At 41.5% G+C, this 24583-nt stretch overlaps 1 protein-coding gene across 1 annotated transcript in view; it reads right to left on the reverse strand.

Annotated features, from left to right (window-relative positions):
• DTX1 (deltex E3 ubiquitin ligase 1) overlaps window positions 1-23851 on the reverse strand; it is a 51890-nt gene extending 28039 nt beyond the window's left edge. Inside the window, exons 1-3 of the mRNA XM_075276563.1 lie at window positions 23254-23851; window positions 22104-22802; window positions 14916-15606 (exon numbers count right to left, since the gene is read on the reverse strand). Coding sequence (XP_075132664.1) covers window positions 14916-15606; window positions 22104-22359 — 947 coding nt within the window. The 5' untranslated portion in view covers window positions 22360-22802; window positions 23254-23851. The remainder of the gene's footprint in view (window positions 1-14915; window positions 15607-22103; window positions 22803-23253) is intronic.
• Between the last annotated feature and the right edge of the window lie 732 nt (window positions 23852-24583).

Genomic DNA, 24583 nt, shown 5'->3' on the forward strand with positions numbered 1-24583 from the left:
GTCTCTGAGAGAGTAGTATCTGTAATATCACACTACATACTGACATGGATATAGAGCAGCCTCAGAGAGAGTAGTATCTGTAATATCACACTACATACTGACATGGATACAGAGCAGCCTCTGAGAGAGTAGCATCTGTAATATCACACTACATACTGACATACAGTATATACAGTGCAGTCTCTGAGAGAGTAGTATCTGTAATATCACACTACATACTGACATATATACGGAGCAGCCTCAGAGAGTAGTATCTGTAATATCACACTACATACTGACATGGATACAGAGCAGCCTCAGAGAGAGTAGTATCTGTAATATCACACTACATACTGACATGGATACAGAGCAGTCTCTGAGAGAGTAGTATCTGTAATATCATACTACATACTGACATATATACACAGCAGTCTCTGAGAGAGTAGAATCTGTAATATCATACTACATACTGACATATATACACAGCAGCCTCAGAGAGAGTAGTATCTGTAATATCACACTACATTCTGACATGGATATAGAGCAGCCTCTGAGAGAGTAGTATCTGTAATATCACACTACATACTGACACGGATATAGAGCAGCCTCTGAGAGAGTAGTATCTGTAATATCACACTACATACTGACATATATACGGAGCAGCCTCAGAGTAGTATCTGTAATATCACACTGCATACTGACATATATACGGAGCAGCCTCTGAGAGAGTAGTATCTGTAATATCACACTACATACTGACATGGATACAGAGCAGTCTTTGAGAGAGTAGTATCTGTAATATCACACTACATACTGACATGGATACAGAGCAGTCTCTGAGAGTAGTATCTGTAATATCACACTGCATACTGACATATATACGGAGCAGCCTCTGAGAGAGTAGTATCTGTAATATCACACTACATACTGACATATATATGGAGCAGCCTCTGAGAGAGTAGTATCTGTAATATCACACTACATACTGACATGGATACAGAGCAGTCTCTGAGAGTAGTATCTGTAATATCACACTACATACTGACATATATACGGAGCAGCCTCAGAGAGAGTAGTATCTGTAATATCACACTACATACTGACATATATATGGAGCAGCCTCAGAGAGAGTAGTATCTGTAATATCACACTACATACTGACATGGATACAGAGCAGTCTCTGAGAGTAGTATCTGTAATATCACACTACATACTGACATATATACGGAGCAGCCTCAGAGAGTAGTATCTGTAATATCACACTACATACTGACATGGATACAGAGCAGCCTCAGAGAGTAGTATCTGTAATATCACACTACATACTGACATATATACGGAGCAGCCTCTGAGAGAGCAGTATCTGTAATATCACACTACATACTGACATATATACGGAGCAGCCTACATACGAGAGTAGTATCTGTAATATCACACTACATACTGACATATATACAGAGCAGTCTCTGAGAGAGTAGTATCTGTAATATCACACTACATACTGACATATATACAGAGCAGCCTCAGAGAGTAGTATCTGTAATATCACACTACATACTGACATATATACGGAGCAGCCTCTGAGAGTAGTATCTGTAATATCACACTACATACTGACATATATACGGAGCAGCCTCTGAGAGTAGTATCTGTAATATCACACTGCATACTGACATATATACAGAGCAGTCTCTGAGAGAGTAGTATCTGTAATATCACACTACATACTGACATGGATATAGAGAAGCCTCAGAGAGAGTAGTATCTGTAATATCACACTACATACTGACATGGATACAGAGCAGCCTCTGAGAGAGTAGCATCTGTAATATCACACTACATACTGACATACAGTATATACAGTGCAGTCTCTGAGAGAGTAGTATCTGTAATATCACACTACATACTGACATATATACGGAGCAGCCTCAGAGAGTAGTATCTGTAATATCACACTACACACTGACATATATACGGAGCAGCCTCTGAGAGTAGTATCTGTAATATCACACTACATACTAACATGGATATAGAGCAGCCTCAGAGAGAGTAGTATCTGTAATATCACACTACATACTGACATGGATACAGAGCAGTCTCTGAGAGAGTAGTATCTGTAATATCATACTACATACTGACATATATACACAGCAGTCTCTGAGAGAGTAGTATCTGTAATATCATACTACATACTGACATATATACACAGCAGCCTCAGAGAGAGTAGTATCTGTAATATCACACTACATTCTGACATGGATATAGAGCACCCTCTGAGAGAGTAGTATCTGTAATATCACACTACATACTGACACAGATATAGAGCAGCCTCTGAGAGAGTAGTATCTGTAATATCACACTGCATACTGACATATATATGGAGCAGCTTCTGAGAGAGTAGTATCTGTAATATCACACTGCATACTGACATATATACGGAGCAGCCTCTGAGAGAGTAGTATCTGTAATATCACACTACATACTGACATGGATACAGAGCAGTCTTTGAGAGAGTAGTATCTGTAATATCACACTACATACTGACATGGATACAGAGCAGTCTCTGAGAGTAGTATCTGTAATATCACACTGCATACTGACATATATACGGAGCAGCCTCTGAGAGAGTAGTATCTGTAATATCACACTACATACTGACATATATATGGAGCAGCCTCTGAGAGAGTAGTATCTGTAATATCACACTACATACTGACATATATACGGAGCAGCCTCAGAGAGAGTAGTATCTGTAATATCACACTACATACTGACATATATATGGAGCAGCCTCAGAGAGAGTAGTATCTGTAATATCACACTACATACTGACATGGATACAGAGCAGCCTCAGAGAGTAGTATCTGTAATATCACACTACATACTGACATATATACGGAGCAGCCTCTGAGAGAGTAGTATCTGTAATATCACACTACATACTGACATATATATGGAGCAGCCTCTGAGAGAGTAGTATCTGTAATATCACACTACATACTGACATATATACGGAGCAGCCTCAGAGAGAGTAGTATCTGTAATATCACACTACATACTGACATATATACGGAGCAGCCTCTGAGAGAGTAGTATCTGTAATATCACACTACATACTGACATGGATATAGAGCAGCCTCTGAGAGTAGTATCTGTAATATCACACTACATACTGACATGGATATAGAGCAGCCTCTGAGAGTAGTATCTGTAATATCACACTACATACTGACATGGATATAGAGCAGCCTTTGAGAGAGTAGTATCTGTAATATCACACTACATACTGACATTGATACAGAGCAGGCTCTGAGAGAGTAGCATCTGTAATATCACACTACATACTGACATACAGTATATACAGTGCAGTCTCTGAGAGAGTAGTATCTGTAATATCACACTACATACTGACATATATACGGAGCAGCCTCAGAGAGTAGTATCTGTAATATCACACTACACACTGACATATATACGGAGCAGCCTCTGAGAGTAGTATCTGTAATATCACACTACACACTGACACGGATATAGAGCAGTCTCTGAGAGAGTAGTATCTGTAATATCACACTACATACTGACATGGATATAGAGCAGCCTCAGAGAGAGTAGTATCTGTAATATCACACTACATACTGACATGGATACAGAGCAGCCTCTGAGAGAGTAGCATCTGTAATATCACACTACATACTGACATACAGTATATACAGTGCAGTCTCTGAGAGAGTAGTATCTGTAATATCACACTACATACTGACATATATACGGAGCAGCCTCAGAGAGTAGTATCTGTAATATCACACTACATACTGACATGGATACAGAGCAGCCTCAGAGAGAGTAGTATCTGTAATATCACACTACATACTGACATGGATACAGAGCAGTCTCTGAGAGAGTAGTATCTGTAATATCATACTACATACTGACATATATACACAGCAGTCTCTGAGAGAGTAGAATCTGTAATATCATACTACATACTGACATATATACACAGCAGCCTCAGAGAGAGTAGTATCTGTAATATCACACTACATTCTGACATGGATATAGAGCAGCCTCTGAGAGAGTAGTATCTGTAATATCACACTACATACTGACACGGATATAGAGCAGCCTCTGAGAGAGTAGTATCTGTAATATCACACTACATACTGACATATATACGGAGCAGCCTCAGAGTAGTATCTGTAATATCACACTGCATACTGACATATATACGGAGCAGCCTCTGAGAGAGTAGTATCTGTAATATCACACTACATACTGACATGGATACAGAGCAGTCTTTGAGAGAGTAGTATCTGTAATATCACACTACATACTGACATGGATACAGAGCAGTCTCTGAGAGTAGTATCTGTAATATCACACTGCATACTGACATATATACGGAGCAGCCTCTGAGAGAGTAGTATCTGTAATATCACACTACATACTGACACGGATATAGAGCAGCCTCTGAGAGAGTAGTATCTGTAATATCACACTACATACTGACATATATACGGAGCAGCCTCAGAGTAGTATCTGTAATATCACACTGCATACTGACATATATACGGAGCAGCCTCTGAGAGAGTAGTATCTGTAATATCACACTACATACTGACATGGATACAGAGCAGTCTTTGAGAGAGTAGTATCTGTAATATCACACTACATACTGACATGGATACAGAGCAGTCTCTGAGAGTAGTATCTGTAATATCACACTGCATACTGACATATATACGGAGCAGCCTCTGAGAGAGTAGTATCTGTAATATCACACTACATACTGACATATATATGGAGCAGCCTCTGAGAGAGTAGTATCTGTAATATCACACTACATACTGACATATATATGGAGCAGCCTCAGAGAGAGTAGTATCTGTAATATCACACTACATACTGACATGGATACAGAGCAGTCTCTGAGAGTAGTATCTGTAATATCACACTACATACTGACATATATACGGAGCAGCCTCAGAGAGAGTAGTATCTGTAATATCACACTACATACTGACATATATATGGAGCAGCCTCAGAGAGAGTAGTATCTGTAATATCACACTACATACTGACATGGATACAGAGCAGTCTCTGAGAGTAGTATCTGTAATATCACACTACATACTGACATATATACGGAGCAGCCTCAGAGAGTAGTATCTGTAATATCACACTACATACTGACATGGATACAGAGCAGCCTCAGAGAGTAGTATCTGTAATATCACACTACATACTGACATATATACGGAGCAGCCTCTGAGAGAGCAGTATCTGTAATATCACACTACATACTGACATATATACAGAGCAGCCTACATACGAGAGTAGTATCTGTAATATCACACTACATACTGACATATATACGGAGCAGTCTCTGAGAGAGTAGTATCTGTAATATCACACTACATACTGACATATATACAGAGCAGCCTCAGAGAGTAGTATCTGTAATATCACACTACATACTGACATATATACGGAGCAGCCTCTGAGAGTAGTATCTGTAATATCACACTACATACTGACATATATACGGAGCAGCCTCTGAGAGTAGTATCTGTAATATCACACTGCATACTGACATATATACAGAGCAGTCTCTGAGAGAGTAGTATCTGTAATATCACACTACATACTGACATATATACAGAGCAGTCTCTGAGAGAGTAGTATCTGTAATATCACACTACATACTGACATATATACGGAGCAGTCTCTGAGAGAGTAGTATCTGTAATATCACACTACATACTGACATATATACAGAGCAATCTCTGAGAGAGTAGTATCTGTAATATCACACTACATACTGACATATATACAGAGCAGCCTCTGAGAGTAGTATCTGTAATATCACACTACATACTGACATATATACGGAGCAGCCTCTGAGAGAGTAGTATCTGTAATATCACACTACATACTGACATGGATACAGAGCAGTCTCTGAGAGAGTAGTATCTGTAATATCACACTACATACTGACATATATACGGAGCAGCCTCAGAGAGTAGTATCTGTAATATCACACTACATACTGACATGGATACAGAGCAGCCTCAGAGAGTAGTATCTGTAATATCACACTACATACTGACATATATACGGAGCAGCCTCTGAGAATAGTATCTGTAATATCACACTACATACTGACATATATACGGAGCAGCCTCTGAGAGAGTAGTATCTGTAATATCACACTACATACTGACATATATACGGAGCAGCCTACATACGAGAGTAGTATCTGTAATATCACACTACATACTGACATATATACGGAGCAGTCTCTGAGAGAGTAGTATCTGTAATATCACACTACATACTGACATATATACAGAGCAGTCTCTGAGAGAGTAGTATCTGTAATATCACACTACATACTGACATATATACAGAGCAGCCTCTGAGAGTAGTATCTGTAATATCACACTACATACTGACATATATACGGAGCAGCCTCTGAGAGTAGTATCTGTAATATCACACTGCATACTGACATATATACAGAGCAGTCTCTGAGAGAGTAGTATCTGTAATATCACACTACATACTGACATATATACAGAGCAGTCTCTGAGAGAGTAGTATCTGTAATATCACACTACATACTGACATATATACGGAGCAGTCTCTGAGAGAGTAGTATCTGTAATATCACACTACATACTGACATATATACAGAGCAATCTCTGAGAGAGTAGTATCTGTAATATCACACTACATACTGACATATATACAGAGCAGCCTCTGAGAGAGTAGTATCTGTAATATCACACTACATACTGACATATATACGGAGCAGCCTCTGAGAGAGTAGTATCTGTAATATCACACTACATACTGACATGGATACAGAGCAGTCTCTGAGAGAGTAGTATCTGTAATATCACACTACATACTGACATATATACGGAGCAGCCTCTGAGAGTAGTATCTGTAATATCACACTACATACTGACATATATACGGAGCAGCCTCTGAGAGTAGTATCTGTAATATCACACTACATACTGACATATATACAGAGCAGTCTCTGAGAGAGTAGTATCTGTAATATCACACTACATACTGACATATATACGGAGCAGCCTCTGAGAGAGTAGTATCTGTAATATCACACTACATACTGACATGGATACAGAGCAGTCTCTGAGAGAGTAGTATCTGTAATATCACACTACATACTGACATATATACGGAGCAGCCTCTGAGAGAGTAGTATCTGTAATATCATACTACACACTAACATGGATATAGAGCAGCCTCTGAGAGAGTAGTATCTGTAATATCACACTACACACTAACATGGATATAGAGCAGTCTCTGAGAGAGTAGTATCTGTAATATCACACTACATACTGACATATATACAGAGCAGCCTCTGAGAGAGTAGTATCTGTAATATCACACTACACACTGACATGGATACAGAGTAGCCTCTGAGAGAGTAGTATCTGTAATATCACACTACATACTGACATATATACGGAGCAGCCTCTGAGAGAGTAGTATCTGTAATATCACACTACATACTGACATGGATACAGAGCATCCTCTGAGAGAGTAGCATCTGTAATATCACACTACATACTGACATATATACGGAGCAGCCTCTGAGAGAGTAGTATCTGTAATATCACACTACATACTGACATGGATATAGAGCAGTCTCTGAGAGAGTAGTATCTGTAATATCACACTACATACTGACATATATACGGAGCAGCCTCAGAGAGTAGTATCTGTAATATCACACTACATACTGACATGGATATAGAGCAGTCTCTGAGAGAGTAGTATCTGTAATATCACACTACATACTGACATATATACGGAGCAGCCTCTGAGAGAGTAGTATCTGTAATATCACACTACATACTGACATATATACACAGCAGCCTCAGAGAGTAGTATCTGTAATATCACACTACATACTGACATATATACGGAGCAGTCTCTGAGAGTAGTATCTGTAATATCACACTGCATACTGACATATATACGGAGCAGCCTCTGAGAGAGTAGTATGTAATATCACACTACATACTGACATATATACAGAGCAGCCTCAGAGAGTAGTATCTGTAATATCACACTACACACTGACATGGATACAGAGCAGTCTCTGAGAGTAGCATCTGTAATATCACACTACATACTGACATATATACGGAGCAGCCTCTGAGAGAGTAGTATCTGTAATATCACACTACATACTGACATATATATGGAGCAGCCTCTGAGAGAGTAGTATCTGTAATATCACACTGCATACTGACATATATACGGAGCAGCCTCAGAGAGTAGTATCTGTAATATCACACTACATACTGACATGGATATAGAGCAGTCTCTGAGAGAGTAGTATCTGTAATATCACACTACACACTGACATATATACGGAGCAGCCTCTGAGAGAGTAGTAGCTGTAATATCACACTACATACTGACATATATACGGAGCAGCCTCTGAGAGAGTAGTATCTGTAATATCACACTACATACTGACATATATACAGAGCAGCCTCAGAGAGTAGTATCTGTAATATCACACTACATACTGACATATATACGGAGCAACCTCAGAGAGAGTAGTATCTGTAATATCACACTACATACTGACATGGATACAGAGCAGCCTCAGAGAGTAGTATCTGTAATATCACACTACATACTGACATATATACACAGCAGCCTCTGAGAGTAGTATCTGTAATATCACACTACATACTGACATATATACGGAGCAGCCTCTGAGAGTAGTATCTGTAATATCACACTACATACTGACATATATACGGAGCAGCCTCAGAGAGTAGTATCTGTAATATCACACTACATACTGACATATATACGGAGCAGCCTCTGAGAGTAGTATCTGTAATATCACACTACATACTGACATGGATATAGAGCAGTCTCTGAGAGAGTAGTATCTGTAATATCACACTACACACTGACATATATACGGAGCAGCCTCAGAGAGTAGTAGCTGTAATATCACACTACATACTGACATATATACGGAGCAGCCTCTGAGAGAGTAGTATCTGTAATATCACACTACATACTGACATATATACAGAGCAGCCTCAGAGAGTAGTATCTGTAATATCACACTACATACTGACATATATACAGAGCAGTCTCTGAGAGAGTAGTATCTGTAATATCACACTACATACTGACATATATACGGAGCAACCTCAGAGAGAGTAGTATCTGTAATATCACACTACATACTGACATGGATACAGAGCAGCCTCAGAGAGTAGTATCTGTAATATCACACTACATACTGACATATATACACAGCAGCCTCTGAGAGTAGTATCTGTAATATCACACTACATACTGACATATATACGGAGCAGCCTCTGAGAGTAGTATCTGTAATATCACACTACATACTGACATATATACGGAGCAGCCTCTGAGAGAGTAGTATCTGTAATATCACACTACATACTGACATATATACACAGCAGCCTCTGAGAGTAGTATCTGTAATATCACACTACATACTGACATATATACACAGCAGCCTCTGAGAGTAGTATCTGTAATATCACACTACATACTGACATATATACGGAGCAGCCTCAGAGAGTAGTATCTGTAATATCACACTACATACTGACATATATACGGAGCAGCCTCTGAGAGTAGTATCTGTAATATCACACTGCATATGCATCTATTACATTACATAGAGTGCTATGGTACATCTCAACATAACATCAGTGTCCCTCTTCATGTAAAAATCCCGTGGATTAAAGAACACCGTATATAGGTTACGTTAAGCTGTATAACAATAGCAGGGGCCTGTGTAGCCTGCGGCATGAGAGTGGATGGAGTCTGTTGCTATGAGCAGCACCTGAGCTCTGCTTCCATGGCAACAAATGTTCAGCCCGGTGCCTGCAGCCTCCATGTCGATCTGCTGGACTGTCAGCAAAGTGTCATTGTACATACTGTGGTAATGGCTGGACTCTATACGTGTAGATTTCTAGGTTACCAAAGAGCTTATATATATGTATTAATATGCAGTGTAATGCCAACAAACTGCAGCCAGTCCTAGAGATTCTGAGGAATCCCCACCTAAGAATATTACTAAGCAATTCCTGTAACAATGTGCAAGCCACCTGCAATGGGGAAGGAGAAGACCTTGACCATATAAATGCAGAAAATGCTTCTTTGCAGAATTTTACACCTGGATTAATAGAAACCATTCTTAAAGAGAAACGCAGTGAAAAATATTTATAAAAATACCCAATCAGACTTGCTTAAATGAATATTAATTACTTAACGGACAATTCTGTATTTTTATCTGTTTCTTATATAGCACCAACATATTCCGCAGCGATGTCATGTACACATTTCTCTATTCCCTCTTCTGCAGGAGATGGACATTTTATAAATGTACTTGGCTGCATGAGCAACCATCCATATTGTCAAGTGCTGCCATATAAAATGGAAAATGAAATGTATACCATACAAGCACCACTAAATAAACTAATAGCAGAAATAACAGCTATAAACATGACCATACCAGCACACGAGGCAACAAGCTCTACACCAGTCTTTCTCAAAGTGGGCGATAACGCCCCCTTGTGGGCGCTGGAGGCCGATAGGGGGGCAGTAAAGGGCACAGAGAAGATTGGGGGGGGCGTTGAAGCGGTTTAGGGGGGCGATGGCTAATTTAAAGGGGTGGTATCATAACAATGATTCTATCTATACTGCTTGTTAATGTGGATTTAAGACTTTTCCTAAATACACTGCTTCAGCAAAACTGCTTTGTTTGTCCACTATCTTACTTTATTCACTTCATTATGGACACTAGCACCTGGCCCCCTGCTCATTGCTGAGGGAGCCACATGACGTAGCTCCCTGCTGTGTGGGGGGAGAGAGGGGGGGGGGCTGAGTGTACAGAGCCAGCCTGTGTCTGCACCACACATACACATCACATACACATCACCTAGCTCCCTGCTGTGAGATAGAGGGGGGTGTGTGGAATAAGTGCTGCTTTCTTATATAAAGCAGTCTAAATCCTACTGGGCTAAAGGACCTGGTCTCTCTGTTCACTAGGATAAAGCTTTATTATATAGAGCAGGCTGCTAGTGGACAGAGGAGCCAGGTCCTTTAGGAAACTCCGTACAAGGTAAATCCAAGTCTTATTTTCACATGACACACATAATTTAGTTATTAACATAATGACTGCGATTGTGATTCTTAAGATGTAGTAAAGTAAAATAATTTTGGGGGGCACTAGAAAATAATTAATTCTCGAAGTGGGCGGTAGACAAAATAAGTTTGAGAACCTCTGCTCTACACTGTCAATGTAGCATGTGAGCAGTCATATGGGCATCTTCTAAATCTATATAGTAATGGTAGAGAAAAAAAGACCTTAAGGAAAACTGCATATCCACACACATAAGGTGGTATCAGTCAATACATAATGGAACACCAGTGGCGTAACTACCATGGTAGCAGTGGTGGCAGCTGCCACAGGGCCCGGCGACAGCCACTACCGCTGCAGGCTTTTCTTTCTTTCTTTTTTTTTTAATAGGCCGGTACTGGTAACGGGCCCTATATACTTACCAATCCTGGCAGGGACCGAGATCGGTAAGTGACGGCGCAGGCCCCACAAGCACAATTATACTCTGGTGTCTTTTCGGACCCCTGAGTATAATGATTGGAGGCCCGGGAAAGGTAAGATAACATAAAAAACTGTGTTACCTCTCCAGGCTCCGGGCAGGCTTCGGCCTACTTGCGTGACGTCATATGACCTGTGACGCAAGGCCCCGGTCACATGACATCTCGGAAGATGGCCGAAAGCGACGGACAATGCAGGGGAGTCAGGAGATAGGCAAGTAACAGTAGTTTGTTATGTTTGTATCCCTCTGGGTCTTCGATTATTATACTCTGGGGTCTGAAAAAAAAGAGTATAATGATTGTTCATGTGTATCCACAATGGGACTTAATACTGTGTACTGGGGCCAGTATGGGGACATAATACTGTGTACTGGGGCCAGTATGGGGACATAATACTGTGTACTGGGGCCAGTATGGGGACATAATACTGTGTACTAGAGCCAGTATGGGGACATAATACTGTGTGCAGGGGCCACTATGGGGACATAATACTGTGTACTGGGGCCAGTATGGGGCATAATACTGTGTGCAGGGGCCACTATGGGGACTTAATACTGTGTACTGGGGCCATTATGGGGACATAATACTGTGTACTGGGGCCAGTATGGGGACATAATACTGTGTACTGGGGCCAGTATGGGGACATAATACTGTGTACTGGGGCCAGTATGGGGACATAATACTGTGTACTGGGGCCAGTATGGGGACATAATACTGTGTACTAGAGCCAGTATGGGGACATAATACTGTGTACTGGGGCCAGTATGGGGCATAATACTGTGTGCAGGGGCCACTATGGGGACATAATACTGTGTACTGGGGCCAGTATGGGGACATAATACTGTGTACTGGGGCCAGTATGGGGACATAATACTGTGTACTGGGGCCAGTATGGGGACATAATACTGTGTACTGGGGCCAGTATGGGGACATAATACTGTGTACTGGGGCCAGTATGGGGACATAATACTGTGTACTGGAGCCACTATGGGGACATAATACTGTGTACTAGAGCCAGTATGGGGACATAATACTGTGTGCAGGGGCCAATATGGGGTATTATAGTGTGTGCAGAAATGTGCGCGGGGGGCTACATTAGGGGTCAGTTGGTCGATGTCTTCAGCGTAGGTTGGGGGGGGACCCCATGTCAAAAGTTTGCCAGGGGGCCCCGCCATTCCTAGTTACGCCACTGTGGAACACCATTCATGTGCTCTGACATTAGCAGAGGTAGATAGCTGACAGTGCACTGATTGCATTGTCAGCTTTGCCATTATGTGCCCCAGTTGTAGAGTTATAGGTGACCTTATTTTCGGCAACAGTATCCCTGCACTGTCAGAGGGGCCGGCCTTGCAACTGAGTGTCAGTGCTGGGCAGAGAGGAATGCCTGCCTTGACAGTACAAGGCTATGGAAGAGCACCGTGAATGTTAGTTCACACATGAATGAAACGCTTCAGGACTTAGGAAGTGGTTTTTGGACACTGAGGCATTTTTTTGGAGCTGTTTTTGGTAAAAACCACCTCAAAAAACGCCAGACGGATTTTCCCTCCCGGACAGTGAATGGACCTTAAAAAAAAACGCATTGCGGTTTTTGGGTGCGTTCAAGAAAGATCAAGTCGCTTCTTTTTTCCACTAGTGTCAAAAAAATACTAGCGGAAAAAACGAACACTAGCGGTCTCTATAGACCACCATTGTGATGGGGCAGATTATGATGTGGATTCCGCGCCATAATCCGCCCCCTCTCTACCCGTGTGAACGAGCCCTTAGGAGGGAGTTTCTCACCACCCAGCAATGACGCTAATCTGTAAGGGCGATCCCTCTGACCATGGGATATCAGTTCCCAAACTAACAGCACCAATATCTCTGCAACCAGGAATCTGTCAGCTTTCTAGAAGTATTTAACACCTCTAATATTAGAAGACATGAAATGACTTATATAAAATACTGTACACTGATGTTATATCTTTACACTGTTAGGAGTGTACCATTTTATTAGATGGCTTACTTTCTGCAACAAATTTTTGCCAGAATTTTGCCACAATTCTAGTACACATCTTAAGGGCCACCTTAAAAGGCAAACATACCCTTTTCCATTCAGCCACATCCCTTGCTACAAAAAGAGAAAAATGTCAAAATATCTACAGATAATAAAAGGTGATATAGCTTGTGAGGATTTTTTTTTTTAGATTTAGTTTAGTTAATCTCCCACATTGTGTCTACAGCTGAAATGCAGGCTTATGCTAGGTTCACACTAGTGTTCGAGTCTCTTTACTAGACTCCATACCTCCCAACCATCCCGGATTCAGCGGGACAGTCCCGGATTCCAGGTCCTCTCCTGCTGTCGCAGTTGGTGATAGGAATGTCCCAGTATCAACTCATCTGCATCCGGAGATTCAAGTGACTTAAATATAATGGTGAAACAGGAGCCATCCACTAACAGCTCCTGCTTCACCTTGTTTGCTCTGGTTCCTGGTAGGAGCAATGTGATGACATCACTCACATCGTGCTTGCAGATCCCTCAACAGTCCAGGAGAAGAGGCTTCACAGAGTGGCAGGGGAGTGAGGAGATGTGAGTATGAGAAGATGCCTAACATAACGGATATTAATTGCTGTTAAAGGGGATGTCCGGGATAAAAAGATAAATTTAGTATTAAATTAACACCCTCCCCTGCCTAAGTAACTTTATCAAAAGTGTATATTTAGCCATATTGCTGGGGTGTTCATGTGACCACCCAAGGCAACATTTTCTGATTTCCCCTTTTCCAGAAAGGAAACGCCACCAATACTCCCCCCATCATGCTTACCTGTCTTCATGTCCTGATCTGGGCATGAATTGCCACTTCTTTCACTTTCGCCAGCACCTGCAGATGGCTTTATTGTGCAAGCGCCAGCAGATGTGAAGAGGAGAAGGAGCCATCCTCCCACATCTGCACAATAGAGCTGGAGCACTCTGGCTCTAATGCACAGGCGCCGACAGGCGAGAAGAACAGAGGAATCTCCTATGCCCAGAAGATCCAGACAGGAAGACAGAGGTAAATATGATGGGGTGGGCTGATTGAGATAGTTAGTTAGTTAGTGCTAACGGGCTAACTAGGGAAACAGGGAGAGAGGGAGAGAGAGGGGGGATCTGAGTGACGAGCAATACATCATGGTAGTTGTAGGATAGGAGTGAAGAAAACTTAGTCATACATGCTCTAAAGTACATATTTAGCACCATGGCATGCCTTAAATAAATTTGATCAGTATGAAATATGTTTGGTTTATTACTGACTTACCCGGGAGGTATAGATGCCCTACTGTTGCTCCCACTGGTTCTCTGCACTCCTGGTCTGTTCAGATTGTTCTGTCCTGGGTATGGTGCTGGTCCTGGTACACTCTGACTACGAGAGAATCCTGAGCCATTTCTGATTCCTCCTGCAGGTCGACCTCCTTCACCTGGTCTTCCCCAGCCTGCAGCTCCACCACTATATGTATTGCTCTGTCTTATTCCAGATGGATGTAGTGGAGGAGGAGGTGGAGGTGGCAAGTTAGGTGGAGGCCCTGGAGGAACCTTAACTTTTTGTGATGCTAGGATAGCATTAGAAGCTGCTCTGGTACTGTTGACTAATAGACATTGCGGGCAAGAACAGGGTAATCCAGAGCCAGACCCCACAGGCCATGACTGAGACTTAGGTATGGATCCCATTGTTAAAGGATATGCAAGATCCATGCGCCTTCTTAGTCGCCGCTTACGATGGGTCTGTCGGTTGACCTGACACATGCTATGGAAATGCACCAAGTAACAGAAACCAAGTGTAGTGAGGTCCAGCCAAGGGTGCTGCTTCTCATAGGCATTCTGAATAGCAATGCAGATTTCAGTGTCATAAGGAGTCCAGGAACCTGTATCATTTTCCCATTCCCACACAATACCTTTGCCTGGAGCAGAAGATGGTTCATAAAAACTGCGTCTTACTGGGCGGACAGTCCCTGAGAAAAAAAAGTAAACAATTTTAAAAGCAGTCCACCATACTTCTTAAAAAGTCAAAAAATATTTTTATTCTGAATCAACATTTATATCAATGAAATGAGAATAGGTCCATATAGGAGAAAGTCATTGTGATTGTTACCCCCTGCAGGATTCCAATATTGGGCTATTTGCAGGTCGATACACATAAAGTAAACTGCACCATACTGGTATCATTTAATGTTTAGTGGAACCTTTATTACACGTTATCAGATTAATACCTTAATATTTATGTAATAAGCATTTTATAATAATAAGTGTTCGGTGACAATGTCCATTACAGCCTGGATGACACAGTGACTTTGCACCAGGCTGCAGTTTAGGCAGTACAGAAGACAAAGAGCCAATCCAGCCACAGGACAGGGTGACATAATGACTAAGTGACAAATAAAAGTTGACTGCCAAGTTTATTTCTGATGATTTACCCTTCTGACCTTACAAAGGTGCCCCTGCAGTAATGCACCAGCTACGTCTACTCATCTGATACAGCACAGCACCTATTCTGTAGAATAGATGTCATACAGAAAGACAACAATAAATTCTACTTGGTCCAATATTATACAGGGAAAATTTCTTTAAAAAAAAAATTCTCTTAAAATATATGACATAGCTTCTCATATTTGGTCTTTAGTCTCTGGATAACATTTTGTAAATCCAACTTACTCTTCATGCTACTAACTACAAAAATACATTATCAAGCAGTAAGTAAGTAGGTTGGACCGCTCAATGGTCAGAGGACCATAGGAAAATAAAAGCAACAACCTGATCACTTGCCATGGGCAACACCACCACCTTTTCTTTGCTCCAGTTCTGATACTACATCTTGAATTAACATTATGCTAAATAGGCACCTAATAGAGCCTGTGAGAAGGTGACAGACAGGATGCTGGAATCTCATTATATCTCCCCAAGGTTTTTAACGTATGTATGGTTCAGTATGGGTCTTGAGAAGGCCTGAGCCCCAGGTGTGAGTCCTTGGCTCATTACTGGGCCAGGAAAGGTTTACAGATTCTGCAGCCTTTTTCTGACCCAGTAATGAGCCAAGGACTCACACCTGTGACGGAGGCCTACTCAAGACCCGCACTGGACCAAACATAAGTTAAAGGGGTTGTCCCATCTCAAGAATCCTATCTATATTGGTAGCTTATGTAAATTTAATCCGTTTCCTAAATATATTGCTTTAGAAATTCTGCTTTGTTTGCCTGGTATGTGAATTTATTCCCCCCATTGTTTACACTGCGTTGCTATAACCACGGACCTATAGGACAAGTGATGTCACTCACTCACTGCTCTTGCCGGCAGGGCAATCCGTTTAGATAATTGCAGTTTTCTGATAAATCTGTTATCTCTCTAAGTAAACACTCAGATAACACTTTGTTTGTTTTTTGTCACAGAAAGAGTAAATTTAAAACATAACTTTTAGTTTTATAAGATAAAACAAAAAAAAAAAAGAAGCCCCAATGTGCGCTAAAAATTGAGAAATGATACACACTATACGGAATGATGGTGTCCGTGTGCGTTAATAAATTCCTCAATACATAACTGTAGTCACTGTAGTCACAGAATTTACTCTTTCTGTGACAAAGTTAATAATTGAGTAAATTACCCGTCAGTGAACTTTGTTTGTTCTGTACAAGAATCTGCAGATCATCTGACCTGCAGAAGTGTTATATGTCCTGTTCAGCAAGAGGGAGAGAGAGAAATATAGGAAGTGAGAAGCAGACACTGCATCCAGCCTGGCTGAGAGGCTGACATGGGAAAGCCCTTTAAAAACCTGGGGGAGATATAGCGAGATTCCAGCACCCTCTCTGTCACCTTCTCACAAGTTCCAACCTAAAGAAAGTCCAGTCAAACTATGGAAGAATAACTTGGGTTTAGACATCAAGGGTGTTCAGGAAAAGATGTTGGCCAGGAGGTGTCAGCAGAAGGCCCAAAATTACAACTTTGACTCCTCAAGGAAGTGCACTGTTTCTTTTTGCTCCTTTCATCTTGTTAAAAATGTGATGTTAATGTAAATTTTTCAGAATGCAATATTCTATATCAATGAGGTTAAATGGGAAAAAAAATGTAATCTAGTCAGCTGCCACAATAAGTGTTTTATCTTTATTTGGAAGAAACATTTGCTGTAACATAACATGGATATAAACGTCAGCTTTCCTTTTCTTGCCAAGCCCTCCCTCCCTCTCCTCTGACTCTGCAGGTCTGCGGTCACAACAACAAGCAGATAATTAATAATCCTGTTGGGAGGTGTGTTTTCTGGATGAGATGAAGCTGTCCCCAAGGGCCATCCAACTTAAAGAGTCCCTGGGCAGAAGAAGCAGCTTCAGGAGGCCTTTGTGGATCAGTGACTGTATTGTGTTACATGTGTTATCCTGATGTCTTAATGCAGCATATACAGTAAACTGGTGCAGGATAAAGCACTGACCCTTCTGTCTATCCTGCCATGAAAAATTGATACCAGCCTTGAAACCAAGCAAAGTGTTTCCAAGCCTTTTCCTAGGGATGTTTCCTCCCCCCCCCCCAACATGATATGTGTTTGCATTTGATGAATAAATTGTGGAAGGCAATACAGATCTTTCTATGCGTCTATAAGCAAGACACTTTACCCCACTTGATCACCTTATATTTGGAGTATCTGCCACCCTGTTATTATTTGTCGCAAGATTACACCGAATTGAGAAATGAGGAAAAACATAGAAATATCTATTATCTAAGAGCCCATCCACTGCTGTAATGGCTGCGTATAGCTGTAAAAGGTTACCTGGATTACATTGCACAAGGTACATGATTCAGGCTTTTCATCACAAGTATAATTGAAAATATTTCCTGCCTTCGATAACATCTGCGTGCAAACATGCCGACTTGTGTTAATGTTTAGTATATTCTAACCAAATAGAAAATGTCAGTGTTTGATTTCTTCCCAGACAAGTAACAAGACATCCCAAATTACTCCATAGAAGAGAGAATGAAAACAAGATTGAGATGATTACTGAGAAGCATTGCATTGGAAAAACGGCAATACCAGTGTTTAAAGGGTTTGCAGACATCTAATACTGATGTCCTATCTATAGGCCATCATAATCTATTGGTCAGAGTCCCACCAACAGCGAAGAGGCCATGGGTACCTAGGAGTGCTATTTTGTCCTCATTGTTTGCACAGACACAGAGTCATATAGTGGCTATGCCTGGTACTGCAGGTTTTCACAGTCACTTGAACAGAAAAACTGCAGTACTAGGCCCCACTATGTGTAAAAACAATGGAGGTGATGTGGCTTTTGTAGGAACACTACGGCCACTTAAGATTGCTTTCATGCATTGTTTAATCGGTTCTCCTGGTTCATCCTAGGAACAGAAGAGTGAATTAAACCATAAAGTTGCACCCATTCTATATCGAGGATCTAGGGGCTTGAACCCCCCTCCATCCCCATTCAAATATTAACGTCCTATCCTACAAATAAGCCATCAATGTTCCAGAGAATTCCTACAAAGAGCAATTAACTTATGAATATCCCATATCTCAAAGCCTCAGAGCTGTCATATTTTTGCACAGTCTTATAAATTTGCTTACAGTTTACTTAGGTCCAACACTTCTTGGTTTTCCCAGGTGATGACTGCTTATAGAATATGGCCCCATTTACACATTTGGATTTCGATTTTGTGTGGATCCATGACCAAATTCCTCACCTAATCGAAATCCAATGCAAGTGAATAGGATTTCTGTAACATTGTGGACATGTATTGGCAAAACTCCAAGTGGTTGTTTGGCTGCAGAGCACAAAACAAATAACAGACATGTCCATTATTTCTACAGATTTCACTCGGGAAAACTTCATATTATACCGGCACATCTACTACAAATTTGTGGTGGTTATCCAAGTGTCAGCCTTGTGGATATTCTTGTAAATGCATACCAGATTTGCCTTAGGCAGACCTGTGACATGAAAACATACCATAAGACTAAGGCCCCAAGTAGCAGGCCACTGCAAGAAAATACTGCAGTTTTTCCTACAGCGCTTTTCACGGAAAGTCCGCAGAGGTATCCTTTGAAGACTTTCTACTTGCATTATACCTATAGGGAAACTGCTGGCGTTTCCATAGTTATAACCGAAATTCCGCGATTTAAAAATGGGGACGGTTTTGGAAATTGCAGCATGTCTGCTGTGCCTATCTTTTTACAATTTGTGGATGGGATTCGCACAGCTACTGTAAAATGCTGTGGGCCCCCATGCCTAAGGGTGATCTGGAATCCTTATTAAGGCTATGGCGCCACGGGACGATCCGCAGCACTAAAGAACTGCAGAAACAATCATGGCGGGAATGCATCGCGGTTCTTCCAGCAGCGCTTTAAACAGAAATTTCTCTGAGTTTTCCTCCGCAGATTTTCTGTTACAGTTATATCTACGAGGAAGCCAACGGCATTTCTGTAGATATAATTGACATGCTGCGATTTCTAAAAACGTGCCAGTTTTAGAATTCGCAGCAAGTCTGTGCTGCGGTTTTACCCACAAAGTGGGCATGGGATTCACATGAATCCCATCCACTTTGCAATTACCGTAAAACGCTGCAATTTTTCCCGCAGCATTTCCACCGCAGGCAAATCACGGCGTTTCCGACCGTGGGCTCCGGTCTCAAGCCTCTTAATCACTGCAGACATGAAAAAATATGTCTAAAAAGTACCCAGCATTATTACCCACCATCCCCCACCTCTCATGTACCAACACTGCCAAGTCCCAGTTGATCTTAACTTCCTAGTGTCTCTACACATACAGGAAATGCCTAGCAGTGCCCACACAGCCATAGTTTCGCTTCTCCAGTAAGTGACTATTTGAGTGGTATTTTCCTACAGCCATTAAAACGGACTGTCAAAAAACTCAGTCATGTGAACAGCCCCATTCAAATGCAGTAATGCATCCATGTGATGGCAGTTAAAAATAGTCGACACACGGCCAATTTTCCCTGTTGTATGAATGTAGGCTTAGGACACTCAGTGCAGAAAACCTGCAGAAAAAAAAGCTGAGGAAAAAAGCTGCGGAATAGCAGAAAATAAGAAACCGAGGACAGGCTAAAAATCGCACCATAGCAGTGTTGACACGATAATGCTCCATGAAAAAAAATCAGTTATCACTATTCCCGATACTCGCCACATTTCAATCTGGACTGGTCTCCTTGGATTCTTAGGTTCTGTGTATTATGCTATGTACTATTTGCTTTGTTTCTACCTGTATGCAGTATGTGTTATTGTTATACAATAAATATTGTTTAAACTAAAATTGCAACAAAAGGTAAAAGACACAGGACTGAAAATATTTGCTTTTTTATGTCTATGAGGTTTTAACATGGGGAAAGGATAACCACAACAAAGTAGCAGCTTTTCTGCAGGCATATATACTGGTTGCATGTTGCTTTTTGAAAGAAAAACACACCATAGTGCAATTTCTACAGCATTTTTTTTCTGCACTGCGCTGGTACGATTATATGAAATCTCATTCACTTTACTGGGACGGCAAACCCCAATATTCACAAGAACAAGGGTCCTGTGTCCTACATTTTTTGTCACTGCACTGCCACAGTAAGGAGGAGCTTGAATAGAGAGACAGTTGAGCATGCAAATCCGCTGAAATAGATAGCCAAGTAGAGTGCTCGGCTGTCTTCTCATCAGTCCCATATACTATGGAGTGGTACACTTTTACTCCAATGCATCCACACCATGGTCATGGAGTGAGGAGGAACTAGGGACACAAGACCTCACTTCTTGTGATCAGTGAGGAGCCCTGTGGTGGGACCTCCATAGATAAAATGCTTATGGTCTATCCAACTTAAAGTGAATAAATGTCAATTTTGTGGAACCCCTTTAATCCACAAATAGTCAGTCTGCTTATGTCTGTGTCTGCAATCTATAGAGACCTTTTGATAATGGTAAACCTCAACTGAAAGCATTTTGTAATATGTGTTTGTGTGTGTACACCAACAAGCTTACTCTAGGTTCACACCCGCGCCCCGTTTCTGTTCTTCGGGTCCGCTTAGGGACCTGAAAAACAGAAAAACAATCTGCTTAAAAAGTGATTACCTATGGACCTCATAGACTATAATGGGGCCTGTCAGGTTTTCGCCCATAAAATGTGGAGAGAAAAGTCCTGTTTTTTCAAGTAGATTTGGGGACAAAATCCCCAATCTGAGAGAGAGCGCTGGTGTGAATCTAGCCTTATATTTGGTTCATTCTAACAGATCAGAGGCAGGAGCTAAAAAAAAAAAAAAAAAAAAAAAAAAAAAAAGACACTCATGGTTTGGGTTAACACCATCTCTCTGGCTATTCTCAGAAAATATTTGATTTTTTTAAATTACCCATAATATTCATATTTTTTCATAAAACAATTTTTCCATGATCTAAAAATGATAACAGAAACTCAGGAATATTTAAATCATTGTATACATTGAGCAATGAAAATGTCCCAAGTATTACCTGTGTCCTGGCGGTACTGATGCATAGTCTGGAGATCAATGACATATGGCGCTAGCTGTGTGTCCACCTGCCCTAATGCCACTCGTCCCCTTCCATCTTCTCGTAAAGCATTCTCAATATGATGACATACAGTTGCAGTATATGGTCTCCAGCGTCCATGCTCATTCAACCATTCCCAGACCACAACTCTCGGAGGAGCCCCTTGACCTCCAAAATTTTGACCACTAACTGACTGAAGGATACCTGGACGTGACATGACAGAAAGAAGAAGAAAAGCGCAGGCACCAAAATCTGTCACCCCAGTATCAGGCAGGTATATGACTGGTGGAACAAGTGGTTGGACAGACTGGAGCAGAAGTTTGCACTGTTAAAGCCTAGAAGAGGCAATTAAATGACGTGTTCACGGCTGGTTTTCACACTTGACATAAATGCAGAATATTACACTAAAGCAAGAACATGAGGTTGTTTATGGCAGCATTCTTGTCTCTTTCATACAACTACGTGCCCCGTGGAATTTCATTTTAACACCTATTATAAGGCTAAAGAAGACGCACATTGTACATTTGCTCCTTATGCAGCCTCCAAAGTCTAATGTCCTCCTTAAGAAAGCCTTTCTATAAACAAGTCCTAAGTCCTGGTGGTCAGTTGTCAGCTCTTCAGGCCATATGTCCATAAGCATTTTCTGGAAGAGGTGGGCATCTGCAAAAAAAAACACAGATTCTGAAAATGATGTAGTGTATTTGTTGTTTAATGCATTGTCACACGGCTATGCTCTGTACAATCTTGGCATACTAAATACATAGCTCCTAGGTGCTGTCAGCAAGTCTTCTCTCCATACACACAATACTAGGCTTATTTTCATGTTTTTTGGGATCATTAATGTCTCTATGCAGACACAAGTCTACAATGAGCGGAAAAACCATAAACTGATGGTCCTTCCAATACATCAGCGTTCTCCTCCCAAATCACAACAGACATGAAATTTGCTCAATAAGGCCATGCATGCAGAAAGGAACCCCCTGAAATCTGAAGCTATATATCCATCCATGCATTCATCTATGGCTCAATATATATATATATATATATATATATATATATATATATATATATTCCTATTTCTGCACACAGCAGTAGGCATGGGTGTACTCACAGTTCTCTCCTGTTAGCAGACCATCTTCTGACCTCCCTTGTGTGGTGTTCTCATGGTGGGGGGCATTGTGGTGTCTCCTGGTGGGTGAAGCTTCTGCCTCTTTGGCTAGGTGTGCTGCTCAGACGATGGCTCTATGTATGCGGCTATGCATCTTGCTAGTCGACAAGTGTGAAGAGGTTGCAGTTCAGGGTTCCCTTGCTGGATGTGCGCACAGTCTTCAGGTGGAAGCAGGGTAATGTCTCCCAGAGGGTGGGGTGAGCAGAGTCAGTGACCCCAGAGACTAGAGCTGTGGCTAGTACATGGTGTCTATCTATGTCTATACACAGTGTGCTGCTGCTGCTGCAGCCCCCCAGCCTGGTGTCATGGGCTCAGCTGCAGGGATGGGAGAGCAGATCACAGCGCAGGATCTGGATATTGTGGGTGACATGATCGCTGCTTCTGCATCTGCTGCTGCTGCCTCCTCTATGGGGAAGTGTCACTGTCAGCCCTGCTCTCCAGCTTTCTTCCATCCCCCTCCTCATACTACAACCTGTGCAATAAAGATCCTGCTGCTCCTCACTCACTCTCCCTTTGTAGCCCTGTTTCCATGTCTGCAGCCTCTGCAGCTACTCCAGAGACAGGGGATAGTAAATCCAGGCATGGAGGAAGGGGCTCCACAATATATGGATAGACACTTTTATTGGGGGGATTACATGAGCTAGATAGACACGTGCCATGTTCTGTACATGGGCTCCAGGACCCGCAGTCTTATATATATGCACATAAATCTAGAGGCTGCATTAGACACAGAGCCTATGGATCTCCTGCTGTGACACAGTAAGAGGCTGGGCGGCACTGCAGCCATTAGATGTGACCTAGTAGTACATGACATGGAAGCAGGAAGCCACTGGAACCTTTATTATCATTGTACTGTGGATCTCCATAGGTCAGGACTAGGTATATAGTAGTATACAGTGGTCAGTCCATGGACTGCTGTGAGCAGTGGGGAGCAGACACACCCCCTGTTAGTGATGGCTGCAAGGAAGACCTGGGACTGTGCAAGAATCTACACAGGTGTCTGAGCAGCAGAAAAAGTAAAACCAGGAGAAAAAGAAGGAATATTGGGGAGAAGAAGGGAAAAAAAATAAGGGAAGAAAGGGGATACAAGGACTGTATTGTAACCCTGAATGTTCCTGACCATATAAAATGATCAGTTGTTTTCTATTGGAATGGATTTTAGCATTTGACATCAGTTGCCATGCCAGATATTACCCAGCACCCCAAAGAAAGACGAAGCATGCACCATTGTTCTGGCTTCTGCTTGGCTATGAACCCCAGAATGGTTCACAAA

The sequence above is a fragment of the Leptodactylus fuscus genome, chromosome 1 (genome assembly GCF_031893055.1).
Source record: "Leptodactylus fuscus isolate aLepFus1 chromosome 1, aLepFus1.hap2, whole genome shotgun sequence".
In the NCBI taxonomy this organism is placed as follows: domain Eukaryota; kingdom Metazoa; phylum Chordata; class Amphibia; order Anura; family Leptodactylidae; genus Leptodactylus; species Leptodactylus fuscus.